Here is a 20,047-nt window from a genome sequence, read left to right on the forward strand (position 1 = left end):
TGTCTTCCAGGGCCCCGCCCTTCTCCACCTCGAGTAAGCGGGAACTTTGTGCTCCCTGCCTTTCCTGTCCTGTTCATTCACTCTTCATACCTCTTGGATTTCTAAATTTCAAGAGTAATTTGTCACTTTAGAGGAGGGAGTCATTAATAACCATTATTGAGAACTGTCGAGCCTTCCTCTCTGTGTGAGTGTCTGAGTTAAGCATCCAAAAAATTGGCCTTGTTGGTGGCAAACAGGGCCTCAGTATTGACAGATCAGGACTGCCCCACCCCCACTGGTCTTTCTCACGTTCTAGTTTTTCCAAGTCTGTCTTTAATCACCGAGAGAGTGGCGGCCGAGTGGTTAAAGCATGTCCTCCTGGAATTCATTAGTATTATTACCAAAGACCGTGTTGTAAATTGTTGATTTTTTTTTTTTTTTAACTGCTTGGAAAAAATTTCTCAACTATTTCATTTTAATGTGCTTTAAGAGTAAAAAAAAAAAAAAAGGGGTGGTGGGGGAGAAAGATTTTCCTCGTCAAACATTTGAAACAAAATAGTTCTGAAACCCTGGCTTCAGATCTCTCTGGGTGTGGGCTTTGAGTGGTTGTCCTAAAAGGAAACTGAAAATAGCATCTCCCTCACCTCAGGCTGTGGGGTGCTGGCCGGGAAGAACCCCCAAACCTTCTGAAAGTGGTTAAAAAGAATTGGCATGGGGCGCCTGGGTGGCTCAGTCGGTTAAGCAGCCGACTTCGGCCCAGGTCATGATCTCGCGGTCCGTGAGTTCGAGCCCCGCGTCGGGCTCTGTGCTGACAGCTCAGAGCCTGGAGCCTGTTTCGGATTCTGTGTCTCCCTCTCTCTGACCCTCCCCCGTTCATGCTTTGTCTCTTTCTGTCTCAAAAATAAATAAACGTTAAAAAAAAAATTTAAAAAAAAAAAAAATAAAAAAAAAATAAAAAGAATTGGCATTCGGTGTATGTTAATGCACATTGTTATTCTTTAACATTAAAATTCCACTAAAGTAGTAATAATTACTGTTAATATCTTCCAGTGGAAACTTACAGTAAAGGAGCAATAGTAGAAACAGTATTTAAAGGAGAGCTGCAGCGTGATAAGAATGCAAATAAGTGTTATTAGCCTAATGATTTTGCCGTCGCCATGGTTGTGCGGCACCAGTGTTGTGAATATGTCATCCGGCACCCGTGAATTTGGAAAGTGTGTCAAAACACAACTTCAATTAGTTTGCTCTAATTATGGCTCTGGAGAGTTTGTAACTACATCACTCCTCATTAAAAGAGATTTTCTTATATGGATTAATGTAATATACAAAGGGAAGTTTCAAAGTTCCCGACGCCGTTTGCTCCCGCAACGAGGCAAGCTCAGAGCGGGGCTGTGATGGATCCTGGGTCTGCTGCTGCCACCGGCCTGGCCGAGGCAGGGGGCCGAGCGGCGGCTGTGGCCGGAGGGGAGCCGTGCAAACTCTGCCTGGGGCAGCCCATCCCTCCGTCTGGATAATCGGCCTCCTGCTGAAGTGGCCAGTGCAAATGGAGTTTGGACGATTTCCACAAGAGGGTAAATGAACCCATCTCAAGCCTTTAAGAGAAAACTGCTGATCTGCAACGAGGAGGATGTCCCTCGTCCACAGCACCTGTGGCGTCTGGCAGCCGGCTCAGCCGAAGGAACTCAAGACCTCCCGTGGCCATGTGCAGCGTGTGAAGTCAGCCTTTGGTCCTGTCCTGGGGGCCTTGAGGGAGACTTCCCGTGAAAATTTACTTTGGGTCCCGCAGAACCCCAGGGCATCTGTGAAATGTCAAAAGTCTTGTCCCAAAGTGAAAGACCGAACTCGAGGGAAAGGATATCTCTTGCCTAAACCGATAGGTAGTTACAGATGCCATTGTGGAGCTGTCACCGTTTTGAAAGAAGAAAAGTCCACATTTTCTTAGGCTGTTACTGACTTCCCTCCCCTTGGACCCCTGCTGCGCCCACCTCTGCGAGGCCTCCCTGCGCAGGGGCTGGACGGCTACACCAGGCCTCCAGCCTGCTGTACGAGGACGTTTCCTTGAGCTCTGCTGCCCCTCCCCACGCCCCATCCTCCTGAGCAGCTGGCCACAGCATCCTTAGGACTCCCCAGTGTGGGGAGCCCGGTGGTACATTTTGAGTCCAAGAGTTAAATTGGAGAATGCTTGTTGAGTGCACCTGGGTTTGGAATGCCACCCCCCCCCCCCCGCCCCTACCCCCTTATTTACACACCCAATGCTGGGTATCTAAAATACAGCTTTGAATACATTTGTACTTTTTTTTTTTTTTTTTTTTTTTTACCTCCGTGTTCTCTTTGTCCTTATTTCTGGTGAGTACAAGGGCGGGTGTGTGTAATGAGTGACTTGGCCTTCTTTACACCACTCACAAGCAGTGTTCCCTCGAGCGCGTTATCTTGCTACTCTGAGCCTCCGTTACCTCTTCTGTGAAGGTGGGGATAAGACTATCTCCCTTGGAGATTGTTCTGGGGACTAAATGGGGGCCACATGAAAGTGCCCCACCAGACACACCGCGGGCCCTCGTGCACGTGGCCTCCTGTCTTGGTCCAGGGTTTCTTTCTGAGTCCGGTCGGAGCGTGAGCACCTCATTCCCTGAGACCTCTGTGTTGCCACCACTTGGCTCCCGTCGGCCCCAGCCGTAGCTTCAATCACACCCCCCTCTCCGGCCCAGCTCTCACGGAGCCAGACTGTGGGCGCGGGGGCCCCCGCAGGGCTGGGGCGGGGATCGCTGTGCTCACAGGTGAGCAGCTGGTGAGGGGTTAAGATAGTAATTGTGTAAGTCTTCCAGGCTTTCTCCCAGTTCTGCGATAATTTGATGAAGAACTTCACCCTAATTAAATATTCAAATTAGGAATAAGTGTCAATATGGCTTCCCATTGCCTGGAATGATGATTAATTGTATTCAAAACTCTAGTGGCCCACTGTAATCTAAACTGAACCGTTGTTCTTGATTATTTCTGCACCACACTTGCCATGTTTTTGTTTTAAGATTTAAACTAGTAATTGATTTGCCATATGCTGTCGAGCTGCACATACTTTCAAGCTGCACGTTGAGGAACTTGGGGAGTTTGGAATTGTGATTTCCTTAGCCTTCCAGTGGCAGTTTTCCTGTCCAATGCAGAGTGATTCGGTTGGGAGGACGTGGTGTCTGTGTTGCCCATGAGGAAAACTCATTATAGAGTCAAGTTGGTAGGCTGAAGTCGTATTGATCGTGGCACACGAGTTGCTTGAATGGAAAATGAACAAATCCGTACATTTGGTTGGTGCTTTGCGTGATTTCGGCAAAACAGCATGTTCCAGTGGAAAAAAGGATCAGGTCAGACCCCAGCTCGGCCAGTTTCTTTAGCTCTGTGACCTTGGGCAAGTCCCTTAACCTCTCTGAACCTCCTTTCCCCTGGTCAGTAGAATAATACTTACCTTGCCGGGTTGGGCCAATTAGGGATGAGTGTGAATCGTGAAGAGTAATTGAGGTGCTCAGTAAGTGGTAACTGTCCTAATAATAGATGATTGCAGGAACAAAGGCTTCATGTCCTGCGCCCCCCTTCCCCACCTCCTGACCATCAGGAGTCTGAAACCACCTCCCACTTTCCTGAACGACCCGGCACTGGACACTTCCTAGGGTTTAGCAGAGTGCCTGGTGCAGGGTAGGCCCTCAACAGATATTTGTTTGTTTTATGCCATTGCTTTAAAATGAAAACCTAGAACCTTACTTGTATACCTTCTATTTAGAGCTTTTTTACTTTGCAATATAGGCAATTTATGTGTTTCAATTTACTTATAGATAAATTCCTAAAGAGGACAGATAGAAGTCTCATGTGGCTCTTTTCATTTTTTTTTTTTAAACTCTATTCTTTTAGCACAGTTGTAAGCTCACTCTAAAATTGAGGGGAAGAGATTTTTCATATATCCCCTGTCGTCACATGTACGTAGCTTCCCTGTTATCAACATTCCTCACCAGAGTGGTACTTCGTTTGTTTGTTTTTAAACCAGGGATGAAACTACACTGACACATTGTAACCCCCTCAAGTCCATAGTTTGGGTTTGCTCTTGGTGTTGGACATTCTGTGGGTTTGGACAGATGTATAATGACCTATGTCCGTCGTCATAAAATCATTCAGAGTATCCTCACTGCCTTGAAAATCCTCTGTTCTGCCCATTCACCTCTCTCCCAGCCCCTGGAAACTACTCATCTTTTTACTGTCTCCACAGTTTTGTCTTTTCCAGAATGTCCTAGAACTGGAATCCAGTAGCATGTAGCCTTCTCAGATTGGCATCTTTCACTTAGTAATACGCATTTCTCATTTGGGTTTTCAAACGATCTCTGTGCCAAACCTGTGCTTGGCATATAGTAGGAGCTCAGTTAAAAACTGGTGGACCGAGTCAGTCACAACATATGACTATGGCAGCCTTGTGTGCCTACCGATACCTCAGTCCGTCTGCCCTTGGGCAGCATCAATTCATTGGGTATATTTGGAATCAAGTTTCAAGTCTGAGCATAGAAAGTTTGTGAGATCGTGAAGATCGTCGTAGAGGAAATAGGTCTTTTAGGTTTTACAAAACCTCACTTGACTCTGCTGGTGTCAGCCACAAAACAAAAGGAAAAATGTCTCATCAGCCCTTAAAAATGGTAGTGAAACTTGCACGTGGTTATTTCTTTCTGAGGTTGGTTCCAAAATCAACGAGAAAAGAAAACTCCCCAGACCGAAAATTATTTTAGGACCTAGAGTCCTTAAAGTCCTCAAGACTTTCAGTCTCAGTGGAATGAAATTGCAAGAAAAAAATCGCAACATTATCTCTCATTATCTCTGGGTCTTCACAGATCTAAATCTAACTCAGAACTCAGTTTGGAAGCACAGGGGACCTGGAGTGGGAATCCTCTGCGAAGTCTTTGAGGATACCGGTGCTGGTCGGGCTTTCCAGCTGAAAATGATTCATTTTAATTACCATCCAGGGCGATCTGATACCTGAGCATATGGTCCTTAAGAAATAAGCTTGCCCAAACTGTCAGCGAGTGTGGGCAATGGTCAGGGACCTCATTCTGACACCGTTGACCAGCCTTGGAGAGCGGACGCTCTAGAAGGTGCTTATTAAAATGCCAGCAGGTGCAGCGAGGGTCCCCTTTCCTGTGACTCCCTCACCCTGCTTGTGCCAGGTGTTTTATAAGAGCCTTTTTCTTCATTAAATGGCATTCATTAAGCACGTCCTTACACCTGGCACAGAAGCTGTGTGTCACAGATGACTTCTTCCCAATGGTGTTTTGCAGGAATAAAGTGGAATTTCATTTAGCCATTTGCCGTGTTCTTTCTCCCCCGACCACCTCCACTCAATTATTGTGGCTTTTGCATATTCTATTCCTCCTCCCCCCCCCCCCATTGTGTTACTTTCTTTTGCACGTTACCTCTGGTCCTTGTCCACAAGCAGGCAGGTTAGCTGGAAAACAAGATGTTCCTTTAGCACCGAGTGCTGTGCTGTTTGCTTTCGTATACGTTTGCTCAGCTAACACTCCCGGCTACTTCTGGTCGCTGCCGTCTTCCTTTTACTGATAAAAAGAAGAATAACTTCCCGTTAGAAAAAATTAACACATAAAAATATATGAAGGGAGAGGGGGATCCACACTCTCCGCTCAGACGTCCGTGGTCCACACTGTGATCCCAGCCCTGCCACCAGCCCAGGGCCATCTCTGCTGTGATCTGATGTATCCTTTCAGGTCCCTTTGGTTCTTGGGTGCCTGTTACGTATATGGGTACCCACAGAAATAATGTGTGTAGGGTTGTTTCCTACTCAGGGTTTGTTGTGTTTCATTTTGATCAAACAACTGAGTCTTTGAGATTTGGCTGTGGTGATAGAAAAAGTCTGGCATTTTCCTTCTTCTTCTGTCCTAGTTCAGTATTAAAATGAACATTTTCCCAATTCACTGCTCTGACAAACACAGCTGCAAGGATGCACCCACGCCTCTCCTGCAGCTGAGTTCGCGCTCCCAATAACATGGTCAGCACCCTCCCCCAGTTCCACCCAGAAAACCTGTAAACATCATTTTATATCTGCAAAGTATTTTGAATCAGAGACTTTATAATGTTCCATAAATTATGTCATATTTATAACCTAACGTTCTGGTGTTTGAGTAGAGCGTCACGATTCTGAGCTGAATTTTGTAGTTTTCCCCTTCAGGGTTCAAATCCAAGCTGTGTCCCCCCCCCACCCCCCACCCCAGGCAAGCTGCTGAGCCTTTCCGAGGCCATCTGTCAAACAGAGATGATCTCAGCGCCCAGTTGTAGGATTCGGGTGGGGGTTACGTGATGCATGTGAAGGGGAAGCCCTCCGAAAATGTCGCTAAGGTTATTTGCCTGTTTTTATCTTCAGTAAGTCTTTTCCCACATTTCCAGTTATTTCCTCAGGCTCCATTTCTAGGGGGAAAGAAAAAACGCAGGTCCTTTGTTCTGCTTTCTTCCCCACTCTTAAGTCTTAACTTCAGATCCTTTGGCGCATGTTTGAATGTATTTCTTTCAGAGAAAGGGACGTGAATGGTCTTGCTTTGTCAGCGTCTTCACCTGTGAAAGACAACTTGAGGGAATAAGAAATTGCTGGAATTCAGCTCTGTCTTCAGAACCTCTGTGGCTCCTTTGTCTTGAGGCAAGTAGTATGATAGAGGAAAAGTCTGAAGTCACTGTCGGTGTCTGCCAGGATTCGTCTCGCAGTGGGTCTCTCTTGACTGCCATTTCTGGAGGACCGTCAGCCCGGTTGGCTTCTTTCTTTAGGTGTTTTTGTCTTCTTTTTTAGATCAGGGAAGTATTTTCAGCTTCACTAAAGTATACTCAATCTAGGATAAACTGCACCTATTTAAAGTAGAATTTGATGAGCTTTGACATATGCTGCCATCACCAAAATCAACATCCTGGAATATACCCACCACCCCCAAAACCTCCTTGTCCTCCTTCATAGTACAGCCTCCCTCCTCAGGCAGCCGCTGATCTGCTTTCTATCCCTATGGGTTAGTTTGCATTTTCTAGAACTTTACATAGTATCACGGAATGATCCCACCTGTACTTTTTACTTTATTTTTGACTTGGCATAATTTTCTTGATATTTACCCACCTTGGGTTTGTCAGCAGTTTCTTTTTTATTGTTGAGTAGTATCCATGACATGGATATACATACTGTGATATAGTTATCAAATCACTGGACATTTAGCTTGTTTTTAGTTTTTATTACTACAGATAAATAGCTGTTTAGTACATTTGTGTATAAATCTTTTTTTTAATGTTTATTTTGAGAGAGAGTGAGCAGGGGAAGGGCGGCGGGGGGGGGGGGGGGGGGAGATGCGGAGAGGAGAGACAGAGAATCCCAAGAAGGCTCCACACTGTCCGCGCCAAGCCCGATGCAGGGCTCAAACTCAAGAACTGTGAGATCACGACCTGAACCAAAATCAAGAGTCCGACACTTAACTGACTGAGCCACCCAGGCGCCCCCTGTGTCCGATTTTTTTGTACAGACTTATCCTTTCATTTCTCTTGGGTAAAAATCAAGAAGTGTAATGGCTGGCTTGTATGATGGGGTATGTCAAACTTTCTAAGAAACTGCAAACTCTTTCCTGCAGTTGTACCATTTTACATTCCCACCAACAACACATCCGAGTTCCAGTTGCTCCTCAACCTTGCCAACAGATTGATATTTTTAGCCTATTTAATTTTTGCCATTCTAGAAGATGTGTGGTAGTATTGCACTGAGGCCTCAATCTGCACTTCCTAATGATCAGTGAGGTTGAACATCTTTTCATGTGCTGATTGTACATTTTCTCTAGTGAGGTGTCTGTTCCAATCTTTTGACCATTTTTTTTTTTGACTGGATTATTTGTCTTGTATGAAGTTGTAAGAGTTCAGTATAAATACTGGCTATAAATTGGATATGTGTTTTGCAGTTATCTTCTTCAGGTCTGTGGCTTGTCTTTTCATTTTTGTAACACATCTTTTATTTTCTTTTTTTTTTAATTAAAAAAATGTTTTTATTTATTTTTGAGACAGAGACAGAGCATGAGCGGGGAAGGGGCAGAGAGAGAGGGAGACACAGAATCTGAAGCAGGCTCCAGGCTCTGAGCTGTCAGCACAGAGCCTGATGCGGGGCTCAAACTCACAGACTGTGAGATCATGACCTGAGCTGAAGTCAGACACTTAACCAACTGAGCCACCCAGGCACCCCGTAACACATCTTTTTAAAGAAAAAGAGTTTTGGGGCGCCTAGGCGGCTCAGTTGGTTAAGTGTCTGACTCTTGATTTCGACTCAAGTCATGTTCTCCCAATTCGTGAGTTCAAGCCTGGCATCAGGCTCTGTGCTGACCGCAGGGAGCCTGCTTGGGATTCTCTCTCTGCCCCTCCCCTCCCAATAAATAAATAAACATTAAAAAGAGTTTTAGATGTTGAAGTTGATTTTTTTTCTTGTATAGTTTGTGCTTTTCTGTGTCTTATTTAAGAAATTTTTGCCAAACCTAGGGTCGCAAAAGTGTTCCCCTTCATTTTCCTCTAAAAGAGGCCATGCTATGCCCATGAAATCAAGATGCATTTAAATTAAAAGTATCAAACTCTAGGACTTCTAGACTTAACAGTTTGCCCCTTCTCTTTTCTCTAAGAACAGTTCTGTGAATCTCGGGTCATTTTATCAATGGTGTGAGGAAAACATCAAGATTCATTTATTTACATGTAGCTATCTAGTTCCAACACCATTTGTTGAAAAGATTACCCTTTCTTCATTGAATTGTCTAGGCACCTTTGCCGAAAATCCATGGATCATATATGTGTGGGTCTATTTCTGGACTCTCCATTCTGTTGCATTGATCTATGTGTCTATCTTTATGCCCTAATACCACACTGTATTGATTATTGTAGCTTTATACTAAGTCTTGAAATTAGGGAGTCTGGAAGTCAGGATTTATTTAGCCATGAGTCTTTATTGATTTTTGCTTGGAATGGTGGAAGCCCTGTTGACTTCTATATTTGGTTGGGTATTTTTTTTCTTTGGATTAGGCAAGCTTTAAACTTTTTTTTTTTTTTTATGGTTGTTACTTTTAATTATTCTGATTTCTTTCTAACACTGAGAATGTTTAGATTGGTTTTCTATGTTTATCATAGTTTTCCTCATCATCTCTGTATTCTTTCTCTACATTCTGGAAAACTTGGGGGGGTTTCCACGATATTACTGATACAGGTTTTTTTTTTAATTTTATTTCTGTATTTCTAATGCAGATAACTTTCTCTGTATCCTACAGTAAATTCTTTTTTTTAGAGCGAATTTCTTGTTGTGTGACCTTTTTGTATAGACCTAGGTGTGAGGATATGTATTTCTAGACTGGGTGTTGACCAACTGGCAGGATGTATGACTTCTCCCCACATCTCATTTAAGTGCTCATTACTTGGGAGACATCCTGAATCTTCATTACCTTTCTCTGTTTTCTTTAGTTTTTGTAGAGTCTCTGTGAGAGGAGACTGGCCAGAGCCATCACTGGCCCTACAAACCCTACAGTCCTGGTTTTTCTAGGGCACGTACGCTTTCATCCCCCTGATTTGATTTTTTTTTCAACTGTCAATTCTTTGTCCCAGTGTGAATGAATAAACAACTGTTATTCCCTGGTATTTTGAAGATCTGCTGTTTCTGTTCAGAGCGGTCTGCCACTTCTGGCCTTGTCCCCCAAATACAAGTTTATATTCTCTAAGTGTTTGCTCACTACCATTCAGAAAAGGGATTCACAGGCTCATCAGGGAACTGTGAGGTAGCTCTCATGTGACGAGTGTCATGATCCAGTTACTATAACCAGACACCTGACTCCTCTTTACTGGCTGGCTGTCTAGGCACTGTCCCCTTCCCACCCTGCTGAGGCTGTTAAATCAAGATGCATTTAATCAGAGTGTATCAAACCCTAGGCCTTCTGGACTTCATAATTTTGTCCCTTCCTTTCATCTTCTCTAGAATAGTTACTGTGAATCTCTTGGGTCATTTCCTATTTTTATTCCTGCTGTGTCTCTTTTCCTTTCTATATGTAGGTATATAATTTTTTTTTTTTTTTTTTTTTGACAAACATGTTCTAGCTCTGTCATTCCCCCTTGCAGGGTTCAGGTAAATGAATAATAGGTTAAAGCAAAACCTTCAAATATTTTAGACTACTTTATTCTTTTTTTTAATTTTTTAAAATGTGTTTATTTATTTTTGAAGGAGAGAGAGACAGAGCATGAGCGGGGGAGGGGCAGAGAGAAAGGGAGACACAGAATTCGAAGCAGGCTCCAGGCTCTGAGCTGTCAGCACAGAGCCCGATGCGGGGCTCAAACTCACGAACTGTGAGATCATGACCTGAGCCGAAGTCGGACGCTTAACTGAATGAGCCACCCAGGCGGCCCTAGATTACTTTATTATGAACTAAATTCTTGGAAATAGTTACTTGCTTGGCCTTAGCAAGTAAGTCTTGTCCTCTGTCTTTTTTCCGCTTGTGAACATTTTTTAACTTTTTGCCACGAGCACCTTTTTCTTTAATGAAGAATACTAAGACCAAGCCTTTGTTCTTTTTCTTACTACTCTTCTAAACCCCACCCCACCAATTTCACACCTCGGGCTTTTGCAGAGTTCCAACACATTGTCCTACAATAGTGGTCTTTAAGCTGGTTGGTCTAAGACTTTCATAGTTTTAAAAATTGGGGATTCCAAAGAGCTTTTTGTTTAAGTGGCTTATGTTTATCTATAATTACCTTATTAGAAATTAAAACTGAGAAACACGTGAAACACAAGAATATGCAAGGAGACATCAGAGCGAGCGATGACCTCAGAAGTCCCGCAGCTTCTGAAAACTTCTTTCTGCTTGTAAGAGGAGGGGTGTCTTGGTATTATTTTTTTTTTTAATGTTTATTTTTGAGAGAGAGAGAGAGAGAGAGAGTGCAAGCAGGGGAGGGGCAAAGAGAGAGGGAGACAGAATCCAAAGCAAGCTCCAGACTCTGAGCTGTCAGCACCGAGCCCGATATGGGGCTTGAACTCACAAACTGTGAGATCATGACCTGGGCTGAAGTCTGATGCTTAATCGACTGAGCCACCCACGCACCCCGGTGTCTTGGTATGATTATGAAAATAGTTGTGACCCTATGGACTCCCTGAAAGTGTCCAGAGGTCCCTGGAGCACACACTGAGATCTCTTGCCCCCCGAAGGTGGGTCTAATACAGCTGTCAGTCCCGGAAAAACAGAATGGGAGTTGTAATTTCACACCACAAAGTTTGTTCTGCATATGTGCGTGAACATGTGTGCACCCATGCGTATATAAGAGGTGAGAGATAAAAGTGACGTCTGTCTCCAACCTTGAGTCTGCCTCTGCCTCACCAGCCACCGTTCCCTCCATGCTGCCCTCTGACAGTTTGAGAGGACAGCAGGCATTACAGCCGCCTGGGCAGAGCCATCTTCATTATATGTGGCCACTGGGTCCGGAAGATTAATGGTAACATTTTAAAAATTCACACAGACCTGGAATCAGCACTAGAAAATACAGATTTAAATTAACAAGGAAAAAGCAGAATCCCATCAAAGGAAATAAATCGTGCTGGCAACTATTGTCACATAATAAAATGTATTCTATAACTGAGGGGCTTTTATATGGAGCTGTCTGCAGCTTAGTGGCCATGTTAATTGAATAAGGTGCCTAAAACTGACTTGGGGGAAAAAAATGAAATTTCCCTCAGCATCTATTTAGCCAGAGCCCTTGTCAGCAGCATGTGTGATGCTGACCTATTTGTTACAGAACCGCCAGCCCCTCCTGCGGAGAGAGGTGATCACTCAGCAGGGTGTGCCTGTCTCCTCCAGGCTGTTCCCCGGTAGGGAATGGGGAGGAACATTAGATAAAGCTCCCCTAGGATTTAGGGGCTCTTCTAGTTGGAATTCTCCAGTTACCAAACAGATTTGGGAATAATGAGCCATCATTTGAGTCAAGTGGCAGAGATTGTTGGCCTCTGACGGTCGATCCCTTGTTCCAGTGGTCCGAGGCCTACTAGGGATGGTTCTAGAAGGTCTTCATCTCTAGGTGCCCCCCTAGGTAGAGCGGGTTTCCTGAGTCTTTGGGTCTTTCTGGCCTGCTAGTGATCTTTATGAACACTCTTAAAATCTAAAACACATTGCTCTGCTTGCAGAGTAATCAACGACTTTGGGGCCCCTTGAAGTGACTTCACTGAACTTGGTGTCTTTGGGGGCACCAGCAGCCATCACTTTTCAGTTTTGTTGGATGCCATGGAGTACTCGTTCTTCTAACCCCTCTGGATTGGGTGCTTCAGAAGAGCATCTAGTGTCCACGGTCTGCTGAAGCACCTGACTGCTTCCTTCTTTCCTCTGCCAGCAACATCCAGCATCATGAATGGTGCGTTCCCTTAATCTCTTTAGACCATGAGGTTATGGGAAAGAAGCCAAGGTATTGAGTTAACCAATCACAACTTCAAGTGTGAAAATTAGGCCTTTGTATCTTCCCACCAGATGCTGTAGTAACAGGCACGGGCTCTGGCTGTTACAGTCTTCTAAAATGTTTTAAATGGCTGTAAAATTATTTTGTCAGATAAAGTTGTACCATAATTTTTTAACCAGTCCCCTATTATTTGATATTTTATTCCATTTTTTGCATTTTAAGCAATGCCGTGATGAATGTGTTTATGTTTATGTAAAAATATTCATGAAGCAGAAATAGTTGCATTTTCCAAACACTTAACCAAGTCTGTCCTGGGGATGAGAAAGAGACAAATGGGAAGTTTTCCCGTAAGTTTCCCCACATTGTCTCTAAGTACAGGTCAGAATCAGATTCACCCTTTCGTTCAGGCATTAGGTAATCTTACAAGGCTCTCATATTTTTAAGTGCCCACTGTGTGCAGGGCACTGTTCTAGGCACTAGGGCTTTGGTGGAAAGAGAAAGTGTAGTGGAGATCATGTTCTGGTGACTTGGAAGCAAATCGGACAGTCCTGCAGAGTGGGAGGGGTCTGCAGAGAAGAAAGTGGGGTGTCATAAGAGCAAGCGGCTGGAGGAGGGGTGCCCCAGCAGACATCTAGGGGGTGGCCTGCGGGGGGGGAGAAGCCAGCTTCTGGAGAGCTGGGGGAAGTGTGTTTAAGGCAGAGGGAACAGCAAGTACAGAGGCCCTGAGGCAGGAATGAGAGTTCAGGTTGCTGGTGAGGTTGGAGGAGGTGATTGCAGGGACCGTGAACAGGACAAGTTCAGGGAGGAGGGATGGGCTGGAGCTGGCAGGACGTCCCAATGGTGGGGCAGTGGGATTTCATTCTCCCGCAGAGAGAGGACACCAGTGGGTTCTGTAATGGTCCTGGGCTGAGGCCCTCATGAACAGGACTCTAAAACAATGGCAGGAGCAGGAAGAATCAGAATAGGATCTGTATGTGAAATTGTCACCGACACTAACTGTCTGCTCTGCCTCGTAGCGAGGTGTGCACCAGCAGGCAACATACCCTCACTGAAGGGCACCCAGCGCCTAGGGCGGTGCTGGGGTTTGAACCCGCGTCAGGCTGACTGCAGGGCCAATACTGTTCACCACCGCCACTGCTCTGCCTCCCTGGGTTTGCGGTTGGGCCGTGGGTTGTCCCACGCTGTTGTTTTTCCCTTTGTGAGGTGGTATTAGAGGGACTGTGGCCTTCCAGGGTCCTCAAGCTAGCAAGTGGCAGAGATGTGGCGTCCTTGACATCACTTTCAAGGGGGGCCTAGGGATGGACCATGCAGTCCTCACTCTGCGTAGCCGGTAGTCAAGACGATACATCAGGGCGACTTTCGGGTAACGGTAATAATCTCCGGAGGACACATAAACTAACCTTTTCATTAATTCCCAGCTTTCTGTTTGTCAGCTTTACCTCAAAAGCCCCAGTCCCCTGTTCTATTGAATGGAGTTAACTATTCTTATGTGAAAAGGTTGCTGGGAAGATCAGGCGAGGGGTATATGTAAAGAAACTCAGCCCAGTGCCTGGCGTGGGGTCCCCCCCGACCCCGGGGGACGTAGAATTTCCTTTTACTCTGAGACGCCGCTGAATGCAGAGCCTCCCTGGTTCCTGTCGTCTGTCATTTTCAGGCTAATCTGACACCGCAGCGCCCCTGGGCCACTTCTCCTTCAGCAGGTGACTTTTTCTTCCTCTTTAACCACAGGTTATCTGTCCCCTCAGCCCCAACTGTCCATCCTCATTAAGGGAGGCCTTGCTGAGCCTTTTCAACCTCCTGTTTGTTCCCACGTCCCCTCCTTCCTGTGGCCAAACAACAGAAGCGAAAAGCCTCTATTTGCAGCGTAGGGAACTCTTCTCCCCAAAGCTGTCTCTGGTCCGGGGCCTCTCTTCCTGCCCTCTGAATGCTGCATCATACTCTTGCAGGAACCACTGTAGCTGGAGTTTTGGGTAACTTCATTTCAGTTCAACACATTGCTATGGAGCAATGACTCTGTAAGAGGCACAGCTGGGTCTGCAACTTGAATGCTCTTTTAATTCCACAGGGACTGTGAAAACCGTACATTGTCTAGAGTAGGAGATCAGAAACCTTTTCTCTGTCCTCCCCCCGCCCTCCACCTCCCATAGATTCCCGACCACCACCAGTACTGATTTCTTCTTCCATCATGCCTGTTTTCCTCAGAGCACAGAGGAGTGGGATGCATGGTCTCAGGAGACTGCTTGAGTCTAATTGGCAAACACGCATGCACGGAAACAAAATAATAGATGCTATAGCCATTTATGTCAAAAAGATCCAAAGGTTTTAGTGGAGTAGGTTGAGCACTTGATGTGGTCAATGTATGTTCAACGGTTGTCTACCCTAGGTCAGAAATCGTCCTAGAAAATGGAGTACAAAACTGATGAGCTTTGGCCCTGCTCTTGAGGTCTCAGTCATGTTAGGAAGGCAGATTCGTATCAGATGCTTCAAGTATATTGTGAGAACTGGAGACGGCGGCGGGGGGCGGGGGGCGGGGGGGGGGGGGACCTCTGTGATGCCAGAACAAGCCCAGGGAAGGTTCTAACAAAGAAGATATGATTAGGTGGGTTCTTGAGGGATGGATAGGAGTTTGGAGGGTAGGTAAGGAAGAAATGGAGATTCTAGGAAGGAGAGCAGCATGGATAAAGAGTCAGACTAAAGCATGAAAAAAAAAAACATGGCATATTCAGAGGTTTACAGGACTTTCCCTCTTCCTGGTAGAGGGAAAAGTGAGTGACAGGAGACAGAGTTGGGAAAGGCAGGCTGGTGTGTGAGGGCAGCTTGAGTCAGGGTATGGAGGCAGGTTAGGTTGCCCAGGGAAATCGTGCAGAATGGGGCGCGTGCTAAACCAGAACCCTTACAAATGGCAACTTTTTAAAAAGTTGGAGGAGGAGCCAGAAAGGACCATCTGCAAGGAAGGGAGGCTGGCCAAGGGAGGGAGGGCTGCAGAGCCTATCAGCCGGGCACAGCCTGATGCCCCAGGGAAGCAGGAAGGTTCAGACCAGGGAGTCCACGTTGAGTGGGGCAGCTGAGGAGCCCCACACCTGATTTCTCTAGCACATCCTTCATGTTTAAGTCCTTTGTATTCTAGAATTGCCCCCAAACCATTCATTTAGAGGGCTGCAGCAGGACCCTTTGGCAGGAATTGTTAAGGGTCTACACACAGTAAGTGCTGAATAATTGCAATTTCCTGATAATCTCCATTGTAATTTGCTGCTCCGTTCCCATACAGTGGCGTCTCAGCTTTATTTCCTCACTTTCCCACAGGCGGGCATTCTTTTAAAATTGCAAATTGGATCTTGTCACATCTCTGCTTCAAAGTCCTCCTGGATACAGTCCGAGCTCATGCAGGGCCCTGCTGTGCTGTGGCCCCGTAGCCGTCTTCAGCCTGGTCCCACACCCTCTCCCGGCCTTCAGGCTCTGACCACTCCGGCCTCCTGCCAGTTAGGAGGCTAGTTTCGCCTTTCTGCCTGTCTGTCCTCCATTCCCTGCCCCCCATGTGCAATCATATTTGTAAGCAAGCGTTCCTGTAACTTGGTGGGCATTTTCATGTCCCCTCCCTGCCTGCTCTAGGGTGACCTCTGCCCACACAGGGGCCCTGCCTGTCCTGCACCCCTGCCCTGGGCCCCATCTATGTGTTCTCGCTCCAGACCCCTTGGCCCGTCTCTAACCACTGAACGGCTGTGCTGGCCCTGTCTTCTCTTCTGGCTGCTGGTTGACTTCTTTGCCACCGTCCAGGTCCGCCGGTCTCCTGAAGTCCCGCTAACACCCACCTCCTCCATGAGCCTTCCTTGAAGGCCTCCAGGCCCTAGAGTAGCCACTGCACTGCACAGATGTGTGATGTCCTTAGTTTGCTTGCATGTAGCTCTTGCAAGTGCTTTCAAGGCTTGGAAATCTTAAGGAATGGCAGCCCTGCAGTGTAGTCCTTCCCTGGCTTCTGGAAATCCCCTCACTGGTGCAATATCAGCGTCTGCCTCAGCCAGCTTCGTGGATGTGCCGCCGGGACCGGTGCACCGGGGCCCAGCCTCGAAGGGCCCCACGCTTGGCACAGTGCTCTGCTGTCCCCATCTTGAAATTTCCAGTGTTTGAACCGGGGCCTCCCATCCTGCACCGGGCCCTGCACTCGCCTCCCAGGGGCGGCACGAGGAGCCAGGAGAGAGTGCGTGAGATCTGCACACCCCGAGGCCTGGCACACGGCGAGCACCCTCTGTAGGCTCACCTGTCATCATTTCTGCTCCGCTCAACCACAACCACAGTCAATAATTCATTCTTCTGTTTGCTCAGCTTCATTGACTAAGTGCTGTGGTCAGAGGCGCCGATCAACTGTGTAAAACCCTTCTGCAGCTGCTCTTCATCGTCTCAGGGTCCCAAACCTGGCCAGCCTTCAGAGTCACTGCTGGAGCTTGTTAAAAATAGATTTCTGGCCGCACCCCAGGCCCGCTGAACCCGACTCCCCAGGGGCGTGGCTGTGACTCTGTAGTGTTAGCAAGCTCCCAGGTGGCTCTAATGCCTTCATTTGTGCTGTGACGGGCGGAACAGAATCGGGAACCTTCATCCTAGGGGATAGAAACCTTGCAGTAAGGCATTCAGTGTCCTTTCCAGCGCCGTTTCCACGTGTTCCCTGACCCTGTGCCAGTGTTGGCTTTCCCTGACTCTCCATTGAGTCCCTTGTACTGTGTTGAGACCCACGTCCTCCTCTGAGAAGGGGTCACTAGAAGCCCATCCCCTTTGTCGGAACTCTTGTGCTCACTCAGCACCCAGGCGCATGTCCTGTTCCACAGTGGCTTGCTTCTGTACCTCAACACCCTGTAGCCTGGGAGCTCCTTCAGAGAGCTCCCCTCTGCATCCTTAGTTAGCATCAGTAATGAGCAGACATTCAGATTCACTACACACACACACACACACACACACACACACGTCAGGGTCTCCCTGTGCTTCTGCCTGCTGGTGGCCCTACACTGCTAAGTGCAGCCTGTGCTCAGCAAAGCCCTCCTCCTCCCCCCGCCCTCCCGTCTTGGTTCAGCAAGGCTGTTCCGTGACATAGGTGTTTGCCTCCGTGCTTAACCCTGCAGCCCAACAAACCGAATGCCTCTACAGCCCTAGGTGCTCATCTCGTAGCCAAGAGGCTTCTGCTCTCTCCTGGCTCTGCGGAAACAGGTCTTGCCCAGAGAACCTTCCCTCCTAGGAGCCTGGATGTACAAGAGTCATTCCTGGAGGTCACACATTTGTTGTGTGAAAAAGGCAACATGTACAACGTAAAGCTTGCTTGATGTAATAAACGTTCCCTTCCTCCGTCTTTTCCCTTTTGGGAATGACTGAGTGTGGCCAAAACTCTGGCTCCTGAGCTATTTCAGGCCACCTCCCAGTCATACCAGGAAGAGGCTTTATTGTTTGTTTGTTTGTTTGTTTGTTTTTTCTATGCAGACCTGGTGGGTTTGAAATATATTTCCTATCGTTTTCATCTTTTTTGCATTTGCTAAAGGCAGCTGATGACCACACTAAATGGCTTATCTACTTTGATTGAATACTCGCTTCTGCTCTGTGCGCACTGTGAGCTTTAATGGCCAACACCTGTGCCGTAAAAGACAGTGTTGAATCAATCAAAGGTGCTTTCCTAAGCACCTACTGTGTGCTTCTGCCAGAGGGGGGAACATGCAGGCATAGCCATTCAGAAGAGCATGCCATTCTGATTCTCAGTGGTTGTTAGTTTTCCTGGACTCACATGGTAATAATAATGCTCAACACCTTTGTTCACAAAGCGCTTCCTGCACTGTTATCCTCAGTGGCTCCATGGGACAGGTATGAAAGCCATTGGGTAGATAATGAGCCAAGATGGCAGAACAAACCGAGACGCCTGTCCAGAGCCTAAGTATTTGCTCCTGCTGGTATATCTTGCCCCGTGGACCGAGGTCGAGACTAAGTTGCCCACCTCCTTCAAGCACCTTGGGTTGGACATGCCATGAGGCTTGGGAAACCCTTTCCTCCACTTGGATGTTCTTTTAGGAATTAGAAAAAAAGGTGACTTCTGATGCCTGGAAACTTCGGAATTCCTTGGGGGAATTCGAGCCGTTGGGGGGCCTGCTCACCAGGGCACCCCCACCTCATGCTCTGTGCTGCTGCGGGCCGTTGGTGGTGTGGGGGCTTTCTGGGCCTTGGGGAGTGCTCTGCACGCCCTGTAACCTCCTTTCTCCTCCGTCTCTTTCTTAGGCACATCTCTCTAACGCTCCCTGCTACCTTCCGAGGCAGGAACAGCACTCGGGCTGACTATGAGTACCAGCACTCCAATCTGTATGCCATATCAGGTACGTTGGGGCCTCTGCTACTGGCCAGCTACCGTGTCTGTGTCCCGGGCACCACCTCCCTCTGCGTGTCTCCTGGCTTCGAATGGCATCTGTCTTCCCTCTCTCTTTCACCCTGCAAGGGGCCTGTTCCCTGCAGAGATCAGCCCTTTCCTTCCTTTATGTCACCTCAGCACTTAGAGGAGGGCCAGATACTCCGTGTGTTTTGAGACTAATGATGAAAAACAATGTGTGGATTTCACAAGCTTGAAGGGAGGCTTCCTGAGAATAGTCCCTGTATCATTCACCTGCCAGGGCCAGGGCAGATTGCCCCTGGGGTCTTGGGAGCAGCACAGAGCCCAGGCCCGGTCTGCTCACCAGCCCACATCCAGGTCTGTCCACACCTCTCATTTCCCAAAGCCAGATTTGTGGCCCGAAGGGACACCGGCGGTCTCCCCTCCCAACCACCATCGTGGGGGTCTGCGATTTCTGAACCCGGCCTTGAAATTGCTGGTGTTACTTTGGCAGGAACGTCAGCGGCGTGAGTCTCCCTTTTCACCTTCACCCGGGGAGGGGGACTCCTGCAACCCTTATTACAGAGTGGAGATTCATTAGGTGCCTGGCAGCACAGGTGACCCGCTAAGAGCGGAGGAAACCCGCAGGCTCACCTCCGATTATCCTCGGCCTCCAGTCAGGGGCGTTTGTGTATCAGGGGAAGTAGCAAATTGGTGCCACTTACCAGCGCACACCCTTAATGGTGAGTGACGTTTTGAACACGGGAACATGGCATTCATTCATGTACCATAATGAATCCGTTATTTAAAAGGTAATCTTTTTTCTAAAAATTGCAACTTGGGGTTACTAAATAGATGAAATAGAACAATGGTATAATTCATGTCAGTATCAGTTTCTCTTGTTATGATCACTCCCTAATAGGTTTGGAAGTAGAAGCAAAAGCCAGTTGTTCGATTTCTGGGTGGGGAAAGGGAAGGCCAGGGATGTTCTGAAAGCCCTGGTCGCCCCAAAGGGTAGAGGGAGCACGTTGTCTCAGAAAAGCACCTCCAGAGAGGATTTCTTTTGTGCTGTGGCTATTTCGGCAAAGTCGACAAGGAGCATAACGAGTGTGGAAAGATGACCTATTTTGTAGAAAAGCTGAATATTTCCCCAGATGCTTCGTGGCATGGTGGTGCAAAACAGGTCTGTGAAATCCAGCAGGGCGACCCCGTTCCGAATGCACATGAGGAAAGCTCAATCAAAGCAGATGACTTTTTCCCTCCAGCTTGCAAATCTTTTTCCAGCCATGGTGTTCA

General features: G+C 47.2%; 1 protein-coding gene across 4 annotated transcripts in view; it reads left to right on the plus strand.

Annotated features, from left to right (window-relative positions):
* The window catches only part of MVB12B (multivesicular body subunit 12B), a 220,972-nt gene that overhangs the window by 92,195 nt on the left and 108,730 nt on the right, over window positions 1–20,047 (plus strand). For all 4 annotated transcript variants that reach the window (XM_086684033.1, XM_086684035.1, XM_086684036.1 and 1 more), the window contains exon 7: window positions 18,667–18,761. In XM_086684033.1, the coding sequence (XP_086540159.1) occupies window positions 18,667–18,761 (95 nt within the window). The remainder of the gene's footprint in view (window positions 1–18,666; window positions 18,762–20,047) is intronic.

Source organism: Puma concolor, chromosome D4, assembly GCF_028749965.1.
Source record: "Puma concolor isolate L17-30 chromosome D4, mPumCon1.1.hap2, whole genome shotgun sequence".
Classification (NCBI taxonomy): Eukaryota; Metazoa; Chordata; class Mammalia; order Carnivora; family Felidae; genus Puma; species Puma concolor.